Source organism: Habropoda laboriosa, unplaced genomic scaffold (assembly GCF_001263275.1).
Source record: "Habropoda laboriosa isolate 0110345459 unplaced genomic scaffold, ASM126327v1 scaffold210, whole genome shotgun sequence".
Taxonomy (NCBI): domain Eukaryota; kingdom Metazoa; phylum Arthropoda; class Insecta; order Hymenoptera; family Apidae; genus Habropoda; species Habropoda laboriosa.
This window is the reverse complement of record NW_017100373.1, coordinates 1,322,691-1,340,708: the sequence shown is the minus strand read 5'-3', so window position 1 is coordinate 1,340,708 and position 18,018 is coordinate 1,322,691. Positions and strand designations below refer to the sequence as shown.

Below are 18,018 nucleotides of genomic sequence, written 5' to 3'. Positions count from 1 at the left end.
CCTTATTGACGATACACTGTGCTCTGATACGCATGTTAAGCTTTGAAAATCATGAATAGATCCATCCTTGTTAACACTAGGGTTACGGACATTTCTTAGATACCTATCTCTACGGACACGCGTGAACGAAACTGCACATTTTCTTTAAAAAAACAACTTATATTATTTAAAAACAACATATTATACACTCTTAACTCATAAATGAAACTATATGATATTATACATATATTTATATAAAATGTATAATAAGCATAAGTGGTAGGAGGAAAATGTAAACGGTTTCTGTCATTTTCCTTGTGAAATTCGAAATGCATCAAAATGATGCGTCCCGTAAACCTAGTGTTAATGAAAGTAAGTTGATTTAACGAAACTTAGCATTCAGTTGTGCAAATTTTTTTTATTCTTTTTTTCTTATTTTTTCCATACATATTCGAACGACGATATCAAATTACAGATACACATACAACATTCGTTTTCCTTTTATTTTAACATAATTTCTCATAAATCGATAATGAAAGTTTCAGATAATGTTAAAAAAAGTAAGTCAATATTATTTTAGGAATTATGTAATTATACATACAGTAGCCTACAAAAGTGTTCGTATAGGAGAATGAATTTAGTTTAACTTAATTTTATTGATATTTAATAGGGTTGTTTTTAATTTAGTTATGTATAATTAAAGTACAGGTTTGAATCGAATAAAATCATTTTTCATTGTGTAATTGAAGGATACTTATTAAGAGGTAGACATATCGTCTTACAAAAGTCTTCATATGGTCGCGGGATTTTACTGTGTAGACATTCAAATGTTAAGAAAAAATGACGAAGCGAAACATTTGAATGAATTCTAAATGAGCAAAAAACAGCAATCTTGGAGAGACATAAGCAGTATTGTTGAAAAACCACATTTCACAATACAATATATTCTCAGGAAGTATAAATATGAACAGTGTGTTGCTAACAAATTGCGTACCAGAAAATCCAAGAAGTTGGGAATAAGAGAACAGAATTTTATTTCAAGGAAAATAAAAGCAAACCACAGTACCAGTGCAACAACTATTGCTAAAGAGCTAAAAGAATTTACTGGAATTGATGTTCATACAGAAATTATAAGGCGAATATTACATCGAAATGCTTTTCGTGCACATACCGCTAGACATAAGCCACTCGTTAGCGAAACCAATCGAACGAAAAGATTGGAATTTGAAAAAAATTATGTGGACAAACCACTGTCATTCTGGGAGAAAACTGCATTTGCTGATGAAAGCAAATACAATGTTTTCGGATTTGATAGAAAGAAAAAAATGTGGTGAAAACCAAGATCGACATTGAATAAAGAAAATTTACAAGCAAGCGTTAAGGGTGGTGGCGGGTCCGTAATGGTGTGGGGATGCATGAGTGCAAAGGAAACAGACAATTTACATATAATTGAGAGAATTATGGACAAATTTGTTTATTTAAATATATTAAAAAACAATTTGAAATTTGGTACTGAAAAACTTGGAATTGTAGTTCTCTACAATTTTTACGAGGACAACGACCCCAAGTACAAGTCATACTTGATCCAACAATGGCTTATTTATAATGTTTCCCATATCATGGTGGCACCTCCCAAGTCCCCAGATCTCAACCCGATTGAGCATCTGTGGGAAGAATTAGATAGAAAAATTAGAAAACAGCCAATTTCAAACAAGGAAGACCTGAAACAAGTTTTTAAATTTGAATGGAAGCAAATTAGTTCTGAAATAACTACGAAATTGGTGCAATCAATGCCGAGACGATTGCAAGCAGTAATTCATGTGAAAGGTTTCCCCACAAAATAGTAATAGACTTTAATATAGGATATATGTAATTTTATTATTAAGTGTATAAAGACTTTTGTGTGACAATTTTGTACGTCATAATAAATATCCTTCAATTACACAAGAAAATATTATTTTATTCGATTCAAACTTGTCCTATTTTGAAGATTAAAAGCTGTACTTTAATTATGTGCAACTAAATTTCATAAAAACACTATTAAAATATTAATAAAATTAGGTTAAACAAAATTTATTCTCGTTTCATTTGTATCCTTTCTCCTTAACCTTTGATCTTTGTGATTGCCAATTATTCGTTATCACATTCGACACATCCCTTCTTTTCGCTTTTCGATCTGTGCTCCCTCTTTCTTTCTCTCGTTCAAACTTCTTTATTGTCTGTTCCGAATGTTAATGACGCCTCTCGCTGAAATTAACCTCTTACATTATACAAGTATAGGTTAAGTTTATCTTTGATAATAAATCGAATTATGCATCTAGCAAAACAATTTCAAATATTTGAATCATTTCGAGAGCTTCTCAAAGAATTCAGAACATTGGGAGACGTTTGTAAATGTACCTAGTGCTTCAGGATATCGTAGCTGTTGCGTTCGCCGTTGTGTAATTCTATGTGAAGAATTATTTTCTTCGTGATTCGTATATTAATTCGGATGAAGGGAAATATGTTGACGCCACACAATGTAATTACAGAGCCTCCTCATGTCGAAGCAATACCCATAAATCTCGTTGCTACTGAGGATGGTCGAACGCTTTTAGCATTGACAGGTGAGAAGCTCTCTCAATAAAATTCGAATTATTTACAAGAAAAATTGCTAATAATTTGTCAAAATTTTTACAGAACATAAAGACGGTGTGTTGGAAATTGTTGCAGCTCCGGTTACGTTTATTGGTCAAAGTGGAGCAGCTGCATCATTCGTAGATGTAAAAAATCTGAATGAAAATTTGATATTACATTCGGTACATTCTCGTTCTAGATTTTATACTTTTATTCAAAGGACACTGTTTAACGTTTCAATTTTCAATGTTACATTCTAGCCTATTTTTCAAATAAGTGTCGAAGATGTTATCAATGGAATGGAACTTCAACAGTCTGTGCAAAATCTTGAAACTGAATCCGATAATACAGATTATGCAAAGATACATTCGTATATGGATATAAAATGCAAGAGAACAGTTACTCAAGAATATCAATACCCTCCACAGAACGATCTGCTAATCGATGATGAAAAAGATGATAAAATTTGTAAACAAACATCAACAAGTGCAATCGTGAAAAAAAATAATCCGGGAAGACCCAAGAAAAATCTAACTCTTTCTTTGCAAGTAATTCAATACTTAAATTATTTCTGATTATTTAATTCCTTTTACATCAACTAATTATTGGGTTGAATGGAAAGTTTGTGCGTTTCTGAAGAGATGTCTCTGTATTGTCCGTTACATAACTGTTTCTTAATTATTCTTTTATTTTCATAACCTTATTTAGTATTCTACCTCTTGTTGTACTTACAAGTATATTTTGAGCCTTTCATTTGTGTTTTTCTCATTGCTAAAGCCCACCAGAAATGTCTATTGATAAGATGCATATTTGTTCACATACTGTTTTACAAGTTTCGTAGAGAAACTACAGCTATGAAAACATTAAAACATTTGTGAAGTGTATGGAGAAGATGCTGTGAAGATTCGTATGTATCAAAAATGGTTCAGAACATTCCTATCAGGAGATTTTGGCTTAGATGATTCACCATGTTGTGGGCGACAAAAAGCAGTAGATGAGGATAATTTGATGGCAACAATTGCCATAAATCGTCGAATTAGAGACTAATGGAAACTATATAATTGATTAAATAAATCAGTTTTTACAAAAACAATACAGTGGAATGTCGTAGAATAAAAGCGCACGAACTTTCCGTTCAACCCAATATGTAATATTCCATTATCCACTGTTCTCTTTAAATCTATAAATAATGCATAAAGACAGAAAAGCAAATCAATTTTCTTTTAATATTAGGGCATAGAGAGTTTAAAATGCGACATTTGTCATCAAGAATTTGTTAAACAAACGTTGTATCGGAAACACATGGAAAATCACGCGGAGGAGAAACCACATCGATGTCCAAAATGTTCTGCATCGTTCAATGTACCGGTATGATGTAACAACATATATACAGAATGTTTCAAAACATGTGGTCATAACTTCAGGGATAGATTCAGTACGCTAAAATAAGAAAAAAAGTTCATATAAACATATACCCGATATGAACTTGTTTCCGAATAGAGAGAGTTGTCGGTGAATTCAAACAACACCTGGTATTTTTGAACGAGTGAGAAGATCTATAATACGACGTTTGGAAGCCTGCATTCTAGCCAAAGATGGTCACTTCGAACAATTGCTATGAAAATTATTAAATAACAGATATCATACGAAAAGGACTATAATTCGGAAACAAGGTCATATCGGATATGTTTATATGAACTTTTTTTCTTATTTTAGCGTACTGAATCCATCCCTGAAATTATGTCCACATGTTTTGAAACACCCTGTATAATAATAATACATAACACAATATAAATAAGTACAGCCATCACCTATTATTTTTCAACTATCGTTGTAGACAAATTTCACGCTTCACATGGCAACGCATAATACGGGTGAACCAAAATGTCCAGAATGCGGTAAGAAATTTACGAGAATGGCTAGCTTGAAATCTCATATGTTGTTGCATGAGAAAGAAGAAAATTTGTTCTGTACAGAATGTGAAGATGCATTCTCGACGAAAGTAAGTTTCAATATTAAGACTTGTATTTTGATCGCTCTTAACTTTTATCGTTAAGGACAAAGTAAGTACAGTAGACTCCCTCTTATTAGGTCATGCTTATACGGCTAAAGATCCGTAGAGGTCTCGTAGGGACCGGTTAAGAGGGAGTCTACTGTAGTATGTTTTCATTTGAACATGGTAAGAAAAGAAAGTATACGCAAGCGTGCGCGCGCACCCACGAAATAGTTGACTTAAATAATAAAAGTGCATGTACAGTAATGTTTACAATTGGCCACTAGTTTGGATTCTACAATTGACCACATAGATAGTCCTACGCTCTAGGTCTGCGGCATTGCTGCGCCTATGTTATCTCGCTCGCAGTCAGTCAAACGTATAACTGTACACCACTCGGTTTCTTTTACGAGATTTCACGGCTCTACAGTTCATAATAGAATAATATAACTTTTTTAATTTTACTTTTTTTTATCTGAAATTTTTTTTTGGATAAAAAGGATAAAAAAACGTAAAATTAAAGAAGCTTGTATTTAAATCGCTCGGTTGCCTCGACTCTCGTTTCATCCTTATCTTTTATTCGATGTCCTTATCTTCGTTCGGCAAACTACAAAGGCGGGCGCGAGGTTCGAAAACGTAGTCCCTGACTCTTCAATTGGCCTGTTTAGGTTCCTTGCTGGTGATCAATTGTAGAGACATTACTGTAGTTGTTAGTTTGAGAACCACTCGTGAATTTTAAGCTAACGATACATCATTCATGAATATCACAGGCTCAATTGGATGCACATTTGAAACTTCATGGGGAAAAATGGACGACCGAAGAAGTACGAAAATGTAAATTATGTAATAAACAGTTCAGTCAACCAGCCTTGTACAGGCTTCATATTCGTGAACATTATAGAGTAAGGAATTGTAGGCTTCACGTTCGTTATGATCGGCAACTGTTGTATTACTACTTCATTTTTATAATATTTTTCTTCCTAGTTGCAGACAAAAATAGTAAAGCAAACGAAAAGAGGGACAAAACACAAAACAATGTATAAATGTACCATATGCTTAAAATCCTTCCAGAAACCGAGTCAATTGATGCGGCATATCAGAGTGCATACTGGTGAAAAACCTTTCAAGGTAAACCCATTGTAATTTTATACAATTACATCTTTCAAATGATGCACGATTATAATTTTCGTGAAATTTCAAAGTGCACAGTGTGCGGTCGTGGATTCACGCAAAAGAGTTCATTACAAACTCATACTTGGCAACACAATGGTATTCGACCACATGCCTGTGAACTTTGTAATGCTAAGTTTAGCCAAAAAGGTAATTTTCCGATAACTGTTTGTGATACGAGTTATCGCTTTTTACATTACATCAATATTGAAAATGAACGTTATATGCTTATAGGTAATTTAAACGTTCATATAATGAGAGTTCACAATGTCCCAGAAGGGGAACACATATACGGATGCAATTATTGTTCGTGCGTATTTAAAAAGCTTGGCAGTTTGAATGGTCATATGAAACGTATGCACACTAATATAAACGAAGTAAGTTATAATTATAAATATTGTTGTCAAGTATTGTTGTCAAGATTGAGGTGCATTCGATTTTTAGGAAAATGCTACCGTTGATAGTACTCAATCGGCTGATACTGTAGAATCCGATATTCGCGCGACTGTGGATAATGTTATAACTCAATTGGCGTCTTTGGAGTCGAGCTCAAATGAAACAACGAAATCGCCAAATTCCGAATCGTGCGTATTAACGGAGAGTATGACGAAAAAAGATATTCTACAACAAGCGCTGAAAAATAGTGGTCTTCCTAGTAAAAACAAAATTATTGAAGGTACGTGATACGCTCAAGAACTACAAGATCATGGCAAAATTATTTTTAGTTAATACTTTCCTGTTCATGAAGCTTGTTTGTCGAAGGTACGTCAAAAACAAAAAGGTTCGAGGCTCGCACTAACTTTGTGACATTACTGGATCGAGCACCTGACGGCGCTACCAGGTAATCTATTTTATTTTCTGATTTTTCTTAAAAACAAACTTGTCAAATGAAATTGGTTGGTATCATAGTTGTTGTTGTCCCTGTTATTGTTAAACTGCTGTTGTCGTTATTGTTATCGTTGTTGTAGAAAGTATTTGACGATAAAACAGCGATGCGTAGGAAACGTAAGATGGTATGCGTGCATCTTTTGTCATAAAGAATTCAAGAAACCGTCAGATTTGATACGTCACTTGCGTGTACACACACAAGAGAAACCTTTTAAGGTACGTTCGAGTTATGCAAAGCATATTTTACACCCTTACGCGTAACACGCAATGTATTCTTACATTCTCCTTGTACGAGGTACTTATACCAGTTTGTGTATACAGTGCACGTACTGTTCTCGTTCATTCGCTTTGAAGTCTACCATGATGGCACATGAACGCACCCATTCAGGTGACAAAAGGTACGCTTGCGGTTCTTGCGACAAAACATTCGCATACCATGGTAGCTTGAGTGCTCACAACAGGTGAGTGTTAGTAGCATTTTTTTTTTACGATGGGAGAGCATCGATCCTAAAGTAATCAAATTGATTTGATGGCAGATTGCACGCAAAATCGGACAAGTGCTCTAACAAATCTGTTGATAACGATAGGGATGATATTGATGCGCACGTGACAATCGAGACTGATATTTATTATGGCAATCAGTCGAAAAGCCAAACGACGAAGAATAAATCAAAATTATCCCCGGAAGCAGAAAGTCTAATTCCGCAAGTGGTTTTGCAAGAACCGTTAGTAATAAGCGATGCGGGCAACAAAATTTGCGTGGCACAAGTACCTTCGAAAGAGAAACGAGTTTATGAAACGGCAGCTGATCCAGCTAGACCGCACAAGTGTTGGGTTTGTCAGGCGGCATTCAGAAAGATCAGTCATTTGAAGCAGCATCATCGCCGCCACACAGGAGAACGTCCTTATAAATGCACAAAATGCGATAGGTGTGTGTGTGTGTGTGTGTGCGTGTGTGCGTGCGTGCGTGCGTGCGTGCGTGCGTATATGTATATGTTCGATTTAAATTATCTTTAACTTTTATTTTTAACATGTACTGTATTGTTCCGAAATAAGCAATACGCTCTGGACCGATCAGGTATACTATTCGGCTTGACTTTATTCTCGAACGGGACGAGAGAACATTGAGAACGAGCAAAAGGTTCGAGATATGTATAACAGACCAGGATTGCTAATTCTAGAGTGAGAAAGCATCATACATATTCTATTCTTCTACCAAACGATGTCATTCTTTATTCGATTGTAAAGATTTATGGCTTCTCGCTTTCACGAACCTCTCACTCGTTCTCAAATCTCTCACTTTGCGGAAGATTTCAAAGAAAGAAGAGGGGATAGCGAGTTGTTATTTTCGAGCCAGACAACAGTTGCTTCTTTCGAATCAAGACTATGAGCAAGCTATTAACTTCAGAATAATATATCACTTATTGTGTGTCCACCGTTCTTTCTCGCTTCCACGTTTCATTCATCCCCCCCGATCTGTCTGTCTGTCTCTGTCTTTCGTACATACACATCTATGCGTGGTGTTATTAATTCGACAAGCGAGTAACGAATGTTTTAAATCATGTTTCAGGAGATTCACGTCGAATAGCGTTCTAAAGTCGCATTTGCATACGCACGAGGATTCGAGACCATACGGTTGTTCAATTTGTAATGCGAAATTCTCTACGCAAAGCAGTATGAAAAGGCACTTGGTTACTCACAGTAATAAAAGACCGTTCATGTGTCCATATTGTCACAAGACTTTTAAAACTTACGTCAACTGTCGGAAACATATGAAAATACATAAACACGAATTGGCACAACGGGTACGGTATTATTGTTATAGGAAAGAGAAAGAAGAAAATAGAATCGTTATTAACGATGTGTCGTTATTTCTTTTTCTCGATCCATAGCAATTGGAACAAGAGAAAATTCAAATGCAAAAACAAGCTTCAGACAAGTTGAATTTGAAGGAAAATTTTAAAGAAGAAGCGGCTCTCGAATCGTCTTGTACCTCCTCTGTCTCTATTACTACCATTAGTACCACCGCCACCAGCAACATCTCTATCACTAGCACTACTGCCGCCACCGCCAACCCAACCAACACCACCACTACCACCACCTCTACCATTGTCACAACATCCTCTTCTACGTTTTCAGATAATCTTCAGACACTCTCTCGTCTTGGATCAGTCGAAATATCATTTCAACCACAGCTCGGAACAGAGTTTTCGCAAACTTTTCCCGAGTTCGAAAGTATAACTGATGAAGAAAAGGAAAAAGTAAGACCGGTTTTACCAACAAATTGTGACGCTACAACGTTTATTAATCGTACGTGTTTAAAACTCGTATGTCCTTTTTAGGTACCGAGAAAAGGTACTATTCGTTTGAATTGCAATTTCCTATTTTTCTCTCTTGTCTTTTACAGAAAATGTGACGGGAATAGCGATGACGAATCTTGAGAATTCGCAGATATTGCATGCCGAGGAAAGTGGTTCAGTCACGCTACCAGTTTACTCCAGTGATCAGACACTCACTCCGGTACATATCTTTTCTGTCGGTTAACTGCCTGCCTATATACATGAAAACATAGTAAAACCTCTTTCAAAATTGTTCAATAACATTTTAAATGAAAACCCTTTATCCACATGTATTATAGGAAAGTATACGGGAAATCGAAGAAACGTTGAATCGACAACTTTTTAATATCGGAATGAATCTTAGCCTAGGAAGTAGTCATTCAAGGCATTCGAATAATACGAATATCAATGATTTTTGTAATATAAAAGAAGAGCAATCGCAACAGCAACCTGTATTGAATATTATATACGAAAATAACAATAACAATCACAGTAACGACAACGTGGGACCGTCTGGAGGGGATATTTTTGCACCACAGTTAGATTCATTCGGGATGGATCATATTGCCTTGCAAGTGAGCTGAAAATACTATTAACATCTTGGATAAAAATCTCACACATTAATGAACGAAGCTGATTCTGTTTTTCAGTCGGACGCTGAAATCGATATCGGATTGGATACAAGTAATTCAGCTAGCATGGCAAGCATATTACCCAGGAGCGTGAAAGAAGAGCATCGGCTCTCTGTTTGCGTTACAACGCCAGATGATGTGAACGATGATCAATCGGAGAGATCTACAGTACAGACGGTAGTATTTATTTCTCAGCACAATTTTCCAAGAAAGGAGAGTAGTACGGTGAATGAATTGGGAATAGAAGAAACAGGCAAGGACAGTAGCGGTGACCAACAGCAATGTACAATCAATCCCATACTTTTGACGTAAGTTTTCGTTGATTCGGTATTTCACATACGCATGCACTCATACGTACCTACGCGCGTTCCATAAAACAGAAGTGGTTCTCTACCGTATGATAGATTTACGACAAAACGAATGAAGAACAATTGTGAATATATTTGACTTGTGTAGAGAAGAGATTCAAGGAACATCTCAAGATTTCAAGATTCGTACAAATGTGCACAAGATGTCGTCCGATATTCCAGAAGTCATGAAAACCGCTATAGGCAAAATATCTCGAATAGGATCTAATCTGTTGCAGTGTCATATGTGTAGTCAGCAAGGATTCACAGCAATTGGACTAAAGGTTAATGTTTTCAGATTTGGACGATGAAACGTTTTCTTCTTATCGTTGCTTCAATATGTCCATACGATTGCCCGTAAAATGTAAAAATTTAGTAAAGACAATCCTTCGATTTAAGGAACATTTGACAAGCCATCGTGGAACGAAAGAGTATCAGTGTACAGAATGCTCTTCACGATTCTGCACAAACGGTGGATTAAATAGACATTCGAAGATACACGTAATTAAACAGTGAGTATAGTTTAAATGTATTACTTTGCGTTAGCTATAATTAACCAATCATTGTTACTTTGCTTGCGTCCTCGTGCAGATCGTTCAAATGTCCGTCGTGTGAGAAACACTTTGATGATAGAATGCAACTGCGATCGCATAGTAAAATACATGAAAGTCCGGTGTGGGATGCTATATCTTCGGGAACAAGTTCGGAGAATTTGACTGTTCCATTGGAAGTGCGACCTATTCCGATCGCAAATAGTGATTCGCCGTTGAACAATATCATAATAGATCCCGATGCTGCCGTTTCTGAGAAAGTTCTTCTAGACACAGTGGCGGAGAAAGAAGTAATGGATCGAGTGGTAGAAGTAAGTTGTCCACGACTAATCATCTCTGCTGTTATGCTACGCAATAACGGTAGGAAAGTAAAGGAGAGAATGAAAGATTAGAGATGATTAAACGGTTTATGAATCGTAGAACACCCTGATGGAGAAAAAGGAACGAAAGGAGTACACAAACAAGTGCAAGTATTGCCCAAAAACGTTTCGCAAACCGAGCGATCTCATACGACACCTACGAACGCACACAGGGGAAAGGCCGTACAAATGTGATTATTGCAGCAAAAGTTTTGCCGTGAAATGTACTTTAGATTCGCACACGAAAGTTCATATCGGGAAAAAGACGTTTCGTTGCCACGTGTGCAGCAGTCTGTTTGCGACTAAGGGCAGCTTGAAGGTTCACATGCGATTACATACAGGTAAGTGAGAATAGAATCATTTCCATCGTCGTATGTTATTTAACAAAAAAATTCTGATCATCTGCTTATTCCGAAGGTTCAAAACCGTTTAGATGCTCTATATGCGATTCAAGATTTCGAACTTCTGGCCACAGAAAAGTACACCTATTGAAACACGCACGCGAATGCAAAGAGAATCCAAAAAGAAAACAGAAACACATGAAAGTTGCGGCCATAGCCGAAGTAGCTGCTGATCTTGAAAAATGTGACGGAAAAGAGGGGAAATCGAACTGCTTCGAGCCGGAACAACAACAGCAACAGTTTCAACAAGAACAGCTCTCGCAAGCAGCCACAGAATATTCTCATTTGGAAACAATTAACATTGAGACGACCGCATCATGTTTATCTGATCAAATTAGCTTCGATACTGATGCTATCGTGTCAAATAACAATCAAACCATAGTGTCTGTAAATGAAAATAATCAGTTGGTTACGAATCTACATTTTCTTCTGACGAATGGACTTGTTACCATCCAAACTGAAGAATCATTATTGTCACAATCATCGGCATCAGGTAATAATTTGCACCATCATACGAGCACGATTCCCGATTCCGTATGTGCATCAACGACACTTGACGCTGATGCTGTAGTTGACATCAGCAGTACTGACACTACTAACGAATACACCAAGGAAGAAATTCACATTGAACATATGTTAAAAACGCAATCGAATAATTGCCTGCTAAAGGTAGCTGCTTCGACGATGCAGACGGAGGAACCTTTCTCCACGAGGATTTCTCCCCTGGACAAATCTTTATCGGTAGTAACAGGCAAACCAGCAGCGTCTAAAGGAAATTCATCAAAGAAGGAATGTGACATTTGTGGGAAAACGTTTACGAAACCCTACCAGGTAGAAAGGCATAAACGAATTCATACGGGTGAACGTCCATATAAATGTGATTTATGTACGAAATCGTTCGCTCAAAAATCAACTCTACAAATGCATCAAAAACACCATACTGGCGATCGGCCGTACGCTTGCCCGTACTGTGAATATTTCTTCACACAAAAAGGTAATCTTCGAACGCATGTGAAACGTGTTCATCAATTGGATACTACCGATATCAAGAAATGGAAATGCGTGCGTCAACCCTTTCTGACGAAGATGTCTCTTCAAGAAAACGTGATCGAAGCTAAGAGCCTGAGTTTAGACGACATATCGTTTGTTGAGTTCCTTAAATAATACTATCCAAAGGATACAAATATGGTTATATAGTCTTCGTTTCACCTTTCTGAGGTAAGTACAGAATACTGATCGAACATCGATAGAGACAATAATATTCGACATCCTTCCTATATGTAACATTGAGTAGTTAGCTGGTATGTATGTGTGTATGTGTCGTGAATAAAATAATCTGTCGCGTTCGATGTATAGTACTATATAACCCACATTCGCCGATTTGTATGAAAGAAAAAATAAATTTTTAACGCATAATATTGTTTTAATGCTGGAACATTTATTTATCATTGATCAATCCATTAATGTCGGTAATTACATTTTGTTTCAGTTGTTGGACAACCATTCGGATGATTTTCATAAAACCAGCAGGATTTAGTTTTCGCTCGTGACAACGATGATAACTTCTTTCTCTTCGATTTCTCATTAACCCTTTCCGTTCCGGGTATTTTAAATTCCACCTTTCCCTGTGCAACGCAAAATATGTGACTGTGATTTTTGAGCAAAGTTTGAAGACCTCCGCATTCTTTCCGTAAGCGTATCATCATTTCCTTTGGTACTGATTCGGCAATTTCACGCAATTCGAGGCATCTGCCGGCGTTCCAAAGCTTCACCTCTGTTCCTTCCAATGAAATAATACGACCTTCGTGCAGTAGCTGATTCGATACAATACCAACGATACTCGAAATTAACGTTTTCTCCAATTGCGTACAGTTCCGCACTTTTTCCACTTTATCCCTTGGCTTAAAGTCACAGATCCACCCCTTGATTGTATTATCACTATCAGCATCGATTGCCTCGACCGATTCATATTTTTGTCGAAACAAAGTTGTTTTCACACTTAGCATTCGTTGAATACGATCCTCTCGTTCTTTTATCTCTTCAGTAGCCCTTTCCCATCCAATCAAGCAAGTTCGTTTCGTTGAGGGGATTCTTAATTTGTCAACGTACGTTGTAAAACCACATTCAACGCAAATACTTTTCACGTAATCGATATATTCCGAGTACTGACTCTTGGAAGCGCAATATCTTTGATACTTGGTACCATTGAGCTCGTATGGGCAACAAGGTAACAAAAAGAAACGACAATCGTTAGAGCTACGCGCTGCAATCACCGGAATCCACGGTGTCAACTCATCCGAATGGTTTCCTATGATCCAATCTACTCCTGGATATACAGTTGTAGAGGAAGGAACGATAGTAGAAACCTATAAACAAAAGGATTGTATTGTATTGTAATTCGGTCGCACATAAGATACAACAAATATTGCATTAAAAGAACGAGAAATATTGGGGAAATTGCGTTTACACACGTACTTGTAACGGCGTTTTTGTCGGATATGAGTCCCAGATTTTTCTCTTTCGTAAATCAATACCTAACCCTTGGTGACCTTCGTTGAACAAAATATGCACGAGTAAACCGTTGCCACATCCCAAGTCGAGAAACGTTTGTAAATCATTGCTTTTCCTCTCAAATCTTTCTTTTTCCCATAGCAGAAGTAAATAAGTAGAGATTGCGATGTCTTCATAAACAAATTTCATCGGGTCTGTATTCTCAGGCCAATTGTTTATCAACTTTGTGCTATACTTCTCTTTTAATTCGTAATATAATTTTGCGTATTTTTCAGCTGAAATGAGACTTAAAGAAGACAACGATCTCGGTACAATCCTTGATTCGTTTTTCATCCATTTTAATAGAGATGGAAAAAGTTTTTTCTCCAACCATTCTATACTAGAATCGCGTATAATGTTCGATCGATACACGCAAAGAGATGTATATCCATCTATTTCTTGCTTTAACATATATGCCCGTTTAGGACCAAGGGACTGTTTCAGCATAAAAAAGGGTTTGTGAATGTTTATCACGCAACTTTCTTCAACTGCCAGTAAAAAAAATTCAATGCCAGCGGCAAATATATGTGGCACACGCGGTAATTGTTTGGTCGCATACAAGCGACTCTTTTTCTTGGATGTTATAGGAGTCACCTGATCGGAGATATGTAAGACGTCTAATAGCCTCGAGCTCTCGATACCGTTTTTTTGGTCATCATTGATTAAGAATGAAATGTCCAAAGTATTTATACGTTGAAAAATTTCAAAGATGTCATAACTAATTTCGATATTCAGTATTTCAACACATGCAAGAACTCTACGGTTTACAATTTGAGGGTTATGACACCAAATATCGATAGCATTGAAAAACTGTGATGCACAGACTTTATTTTCTGTTCGTATTATGGTATTGAAATCCATCTTTCAAAGAACGCAATCAAATGTCCTTCCTTTATTACAAAATAACTTACACAATGAATCTAGAATGCAAACACAACAGCTTTGTATGCTTATTTTGTTTGTACCTTTGTTCCTTCTGCTTTACTGTACTAAAGGTTACATGGAAAAGTGGATTATTAGAATATGCGAAAAAACGTATTTAATATACGTATCGATAAATTTGAAAAATACTATGTACTTTCTTGAGAAGCCATTCTGCATCTTGTACTGCCTTTTCCATAATTTGCTGAACACGGTTTTTGTCTGGTTCGATTAAATGCTGTTTAAAACTCTGCAAAATCAAGTGGAAAAAACGATGAAAATATAGGTTATACAAGATATTCACTAATGCTTGATATTGAAAAATGTTTAGTAGATTGAGATTCGCGGAGAATTAACCTGTTTAACTGAATGTTTGTAAAACAGCTGTGCATTTTTTGGTAACCTTTCACATTCCCGCAGCAAAAACTTGTATAGTTGTTTTGGCGATTTTAAAGCCGAATCCCGAAGCTTTGAACTAGCCATCTCTCTAATAAAAAGTTGAAAGAATACAGGGAATGTAGTGGTCACGTATAACTGTAAGTGTAAGAAACAGTAGACTGTAATATTACATAAAAATATGAACAATAAGCGAAAGTTAAACTTACGAATAGAAAGTTGTTTTCCTTTATTGAAGCTCGATTTTAGTTAATATATTCTCTCTAAACTAGACTTATGAAGAAAAGCTTACTTTTGAAACGTCAAAACACTTAATGGATTTTCGGCTTGATGAAGATTATAGAGGTAGCATTAAGAGAAAATATAGGTGTATAATTAGAACAATTGTGTAACTTTTTATAATGGTACACATTTAACACGTATCGAAAGGCAAATGTATGTATACTAATAAGTTTTATACATATATGTATATACACATTATATGAAAATGGTTTAGGGATGTTTAAGTTTGGAGGCGCTGCATGGCATTCGTTGTTAAAAACGATTGAGTTGTATAATCCTTAATGATAAGGTGAATACAGTATGATTAATTTACGGGAATGTATGATGAGGGTTTTGTTAAAGAATCGATGGCAAACAAGAGTGAATGGGATTTTGTTTCGTTCGAAAAGTAGCGGAGGACGCCCGACTGTCGGGATAATAGGTAATATGGACATACGTGTTCATCAATATTATATGTTTATGTTGACTCATTTATACTGACGTTGAATGGATTTATTTTCTTTAGTCATTGGGGATGAAATTCTAAAGGCACAAGTAAGGGACACAAATTCCACATATGCGTGCAAGCTGCTCCGTGAACACGGAATCAAAGTTGAAAAAGTGGGTTGAACAAATTCATCTGTGATGTTGTACTCTGCATGACAAGTTGTGTGTGATCTTTATTTGCTCAAAACAAGTCGTTTTTTCTTCAAATTTTCTTCTCATCTCTTCTTCTCTCTTCACTCTTCTCTTTTTTGTTTCTTTTCTATAGATTTCAATTGTACCAGACAATCTTGAAGTCATTGCAAATGAAATGAGAGACTTTTCTAAGAGATTCAATTACATTTTTACATCCGGTGGTATAGGACCAACGCATGATGATATTACATACGAAGGTAATTGTTTTAAAGTTCACATCAATGTGTAATTTAATCTTAATAAAATTGTATCTTGTAGCTGCAGCATTGGCTTTTAATGATACGTTGTATTATCACCCAACCTTAGTGGATATCATACAGAATTGTTTCAATTGTGGAAGTTTTCCATCACCAGCTTATAAAATGGCACATGTAAGTGGCACATATATGAACAACTGGACAATAATAAAAATTAGTTTACTTCTTAATCGTAGATACCAACTAAATGTGTGCTTAAATTTGGGATTAATGAGACTACAGGTCAAGCACTTGTTTATCCATGTGTGGTAATAGCAAATGTTTACATTTTTCCTGGATCACCTATGTTCTTTGAAAACTTGTTTCTGGCTGTGTGCAAGGTATAGTATGCAAAAGTTGTTTGGATTGTAAGATGGTTGAAGGGAAGGATTTTGCTTTTTACAGGAATGTTTTGTTGGTTACAAACGTTTTGCAACACGCGAAATTTACATAAACGCAAGGGAAGAATCGTTTGCTGATATTCTAAGTGCAGTTGCGCAGGAATGTCCAAACGTTTCGTTTGGTTCGTATCCAGAACGTAATAGGTAAGGAAATAGGTATTGCATTAATGAAAACAGTGTGAAATAGTTGAAATAGTTGCAGGTATTACAAAGCACGTGTAACCATCGAAAGCGAGAATGAAAAGGACACGGCAACAGCTAAGAGAATGTTTTGCGAACGTATTCCGAAAAATGTACTGGTAGATTACGATTGTAGACCATACGTCGATTGTCTGAGAAAGTACGAAACTTTGATTAAAACGTCTGAGCGTCGATCCGTTTATGAGAGTTGCTTCAAGAAATTCGTGTAATGCCCCTTCAACTGGAAAAAAGTATCGATTACTTGGGTTAATTATAAGGCTATGTCGAAGTTTTCTTTGTTTTCTTTCTGTTGTTTCTTGCTTGTAGAAATTACTACGAGAAACCTGAAGAAGTATGGATATATTTGGACGGCAGCGAAGAGTCAGTGGTCATGATACATTTTGCTCGTATCGCAAATGATAAACTGTGGCAAGGTATTAAGGGGAGGAAATTACATGCAATTTGCTTAAATTCAGATACTTTAAAGTCGGCTGTAAATAAATTTGTCCATGAAGTTTGCGATAGGTGGGTAGGACAGACATTCGTTAAAACATTCGAACACGAGGTTTGAATTACAAAGTACACACTTTGCGAATATATGAACGATCGATCTTTGTAGATACGACGTCGAGTTAGAGAGGTTAAAGTACGAGAAAACCGACCTCGCATCGTCGCTTAAAAATGTAATGGTATGGAAGCCGGAATTACGAATATTGCTGGTTGGAGAACGGTTGAAGGGCAATGAGAGAAAAATTTACGATAACGTTAGACTATTAAACGATAACTCTTCGATGGCTATGGAAGTACATTTTCCTCTTACCGATTGGACGGACGAAGATGTTAGGAGTTTCTTCAATTCTTTCTCTTTACCTTATTATACGATAGAAAGTTAATGAAACCGGTAAGAAAAAAAAAGTCTGTTTATTGCTGTTTTTGTGTAGACCGGCCGGCCGGCTACCCGCTCGTTCACTACTCCTTGTCCCGTTCTCTCGCTTTCCTCTGTTTCCTACGTATAGCTATATAGATTTGTATGTACGTGTACGTATATAAAACTGTTTTTCCATAATGCGAGCAGATTGTATTTTCATACATAAGGGAC

At 36.3% G+C, this 18,018-nt stretch overlaps 4 protein-coding genes across 4 annotated transcripts; 2 read left to right on the top strand and 2 right to left on the bottom strand.

Annotated features, from left to right (window-relative positions):
• The first annotated feature begins 2,410 nt into the window (after nt 1-2,410).
• LOC108574970 (zinc finger protein 236-like) lies at nt 2,411-12,439 on the top strand. The gene is made up of 24 exons (XM_017937648.1): nt 2,411-2,585; nt 2,659-2,777; nt 2,856-3,150; nt 3,827-3,963; nt 4,433-4,597; nt 5,359-5,490; nt 5,573-5,716; nt 5,791-5,908; nt 5,993-6,135; nt 6,203-6,434; nt 6,521-6,599; nt 6,727-6,862; nt 6,968-7,107; nt 7,183-7,575; nt 8,217-8,451; nt 8,539-8,956; nt 9,054-9,166; nt 9,285-9,560; nt 9,636-9,925; nt 10,074-10,248; nt 10,364-10,476; nt 10,556-10,820; nt 10,936-11,215; nt 11,292-12,439. The coding sequence occupies exons 1-24, from the start codon at nt 2,471-2,473 to the stop codon at nt 12,437-12,439; spliced, it is 5,661 nt and encodes a 1,886-aa protein (XP_017793137.1). The 5' UTR covers nt 2,411-2,470.
• Nucleotides 12,440-12,735: 296 nt separating this feature from the next.
• Nucleotides 12,736-14,756, bottom strand: LOC108574966 (probable tRNA (uracil-O(2)-)-methyltransferase). The gene is made up of 2 exons (XM_017937645.1): nt 13,751-14,756; nt 12,736-13,641 (listed from the first exon to the last, which is right to left on the bottom strand). The coding sequence occupies exons 1-2, from the start codon at nt 14,684-14,686 to the stop codon at nt 12,736-12,738; spliced, it is 1,842 nt and encodes a 613-aa protein (XP_017793134.1). The 5' UTR covers nt 14,687-14,756.
• Nucleotides 14,757-14,764: 8 nt separating this feature from the next.
• Nucleotides 14,765-15,561, bottom strand: LOC108574969 (LYR motif-containing protein 9-like). The gene is made up of 4 exons (XM_017937647.1): nt 15,352-15,561; nt 15,104-15,280; nt 14,904-14,996; nt 14,765-14,814 (listed from the first exon to the last, which is right to left on the bottom strand). The coding sequence occupies exons 2-4, from the start codon at nt 15,227-15,229 to the stop codon at nt 14,776-14,778; spliced, it is 258 nt and encodes an 85-aa protein (XP_017793136.1). The 5' UTR covers nt 15,230-15,280; nt 15,352-15,561; the 3' UTR covers nt 14,765-14,775.
• Nucleotides 15,562-15,654: 93 nt separating this feature from the next.
• On the top strand, nt 15,655-18,018 carry LOC108574968 (FAD synthase-like). Its single transcript, XM_017937646.1, has 10 exons — nt 15,655-15,845; nt 15,930-16,024; nt 16,176-16,299; nt 16,361-16,473; nt 16,536-16,679; nt 16,744-16,883; nt 16,942-17,145; nt 17,247-17,444; nt 17,539-17,820; nt 17,995-18,018. The coding sequence occupies exons 1-9, from the start codon at nt 15,725-15,727 to the stop codon at nt 17,810-17,812; spliced, it is 1,413 nt and encodes a 470-aa protein (XP_017793135.1). The 5' UTR covers nt 15,655-15,724; the 3' UTR covers nt 17,813-17,820; nt 17,995-18,018.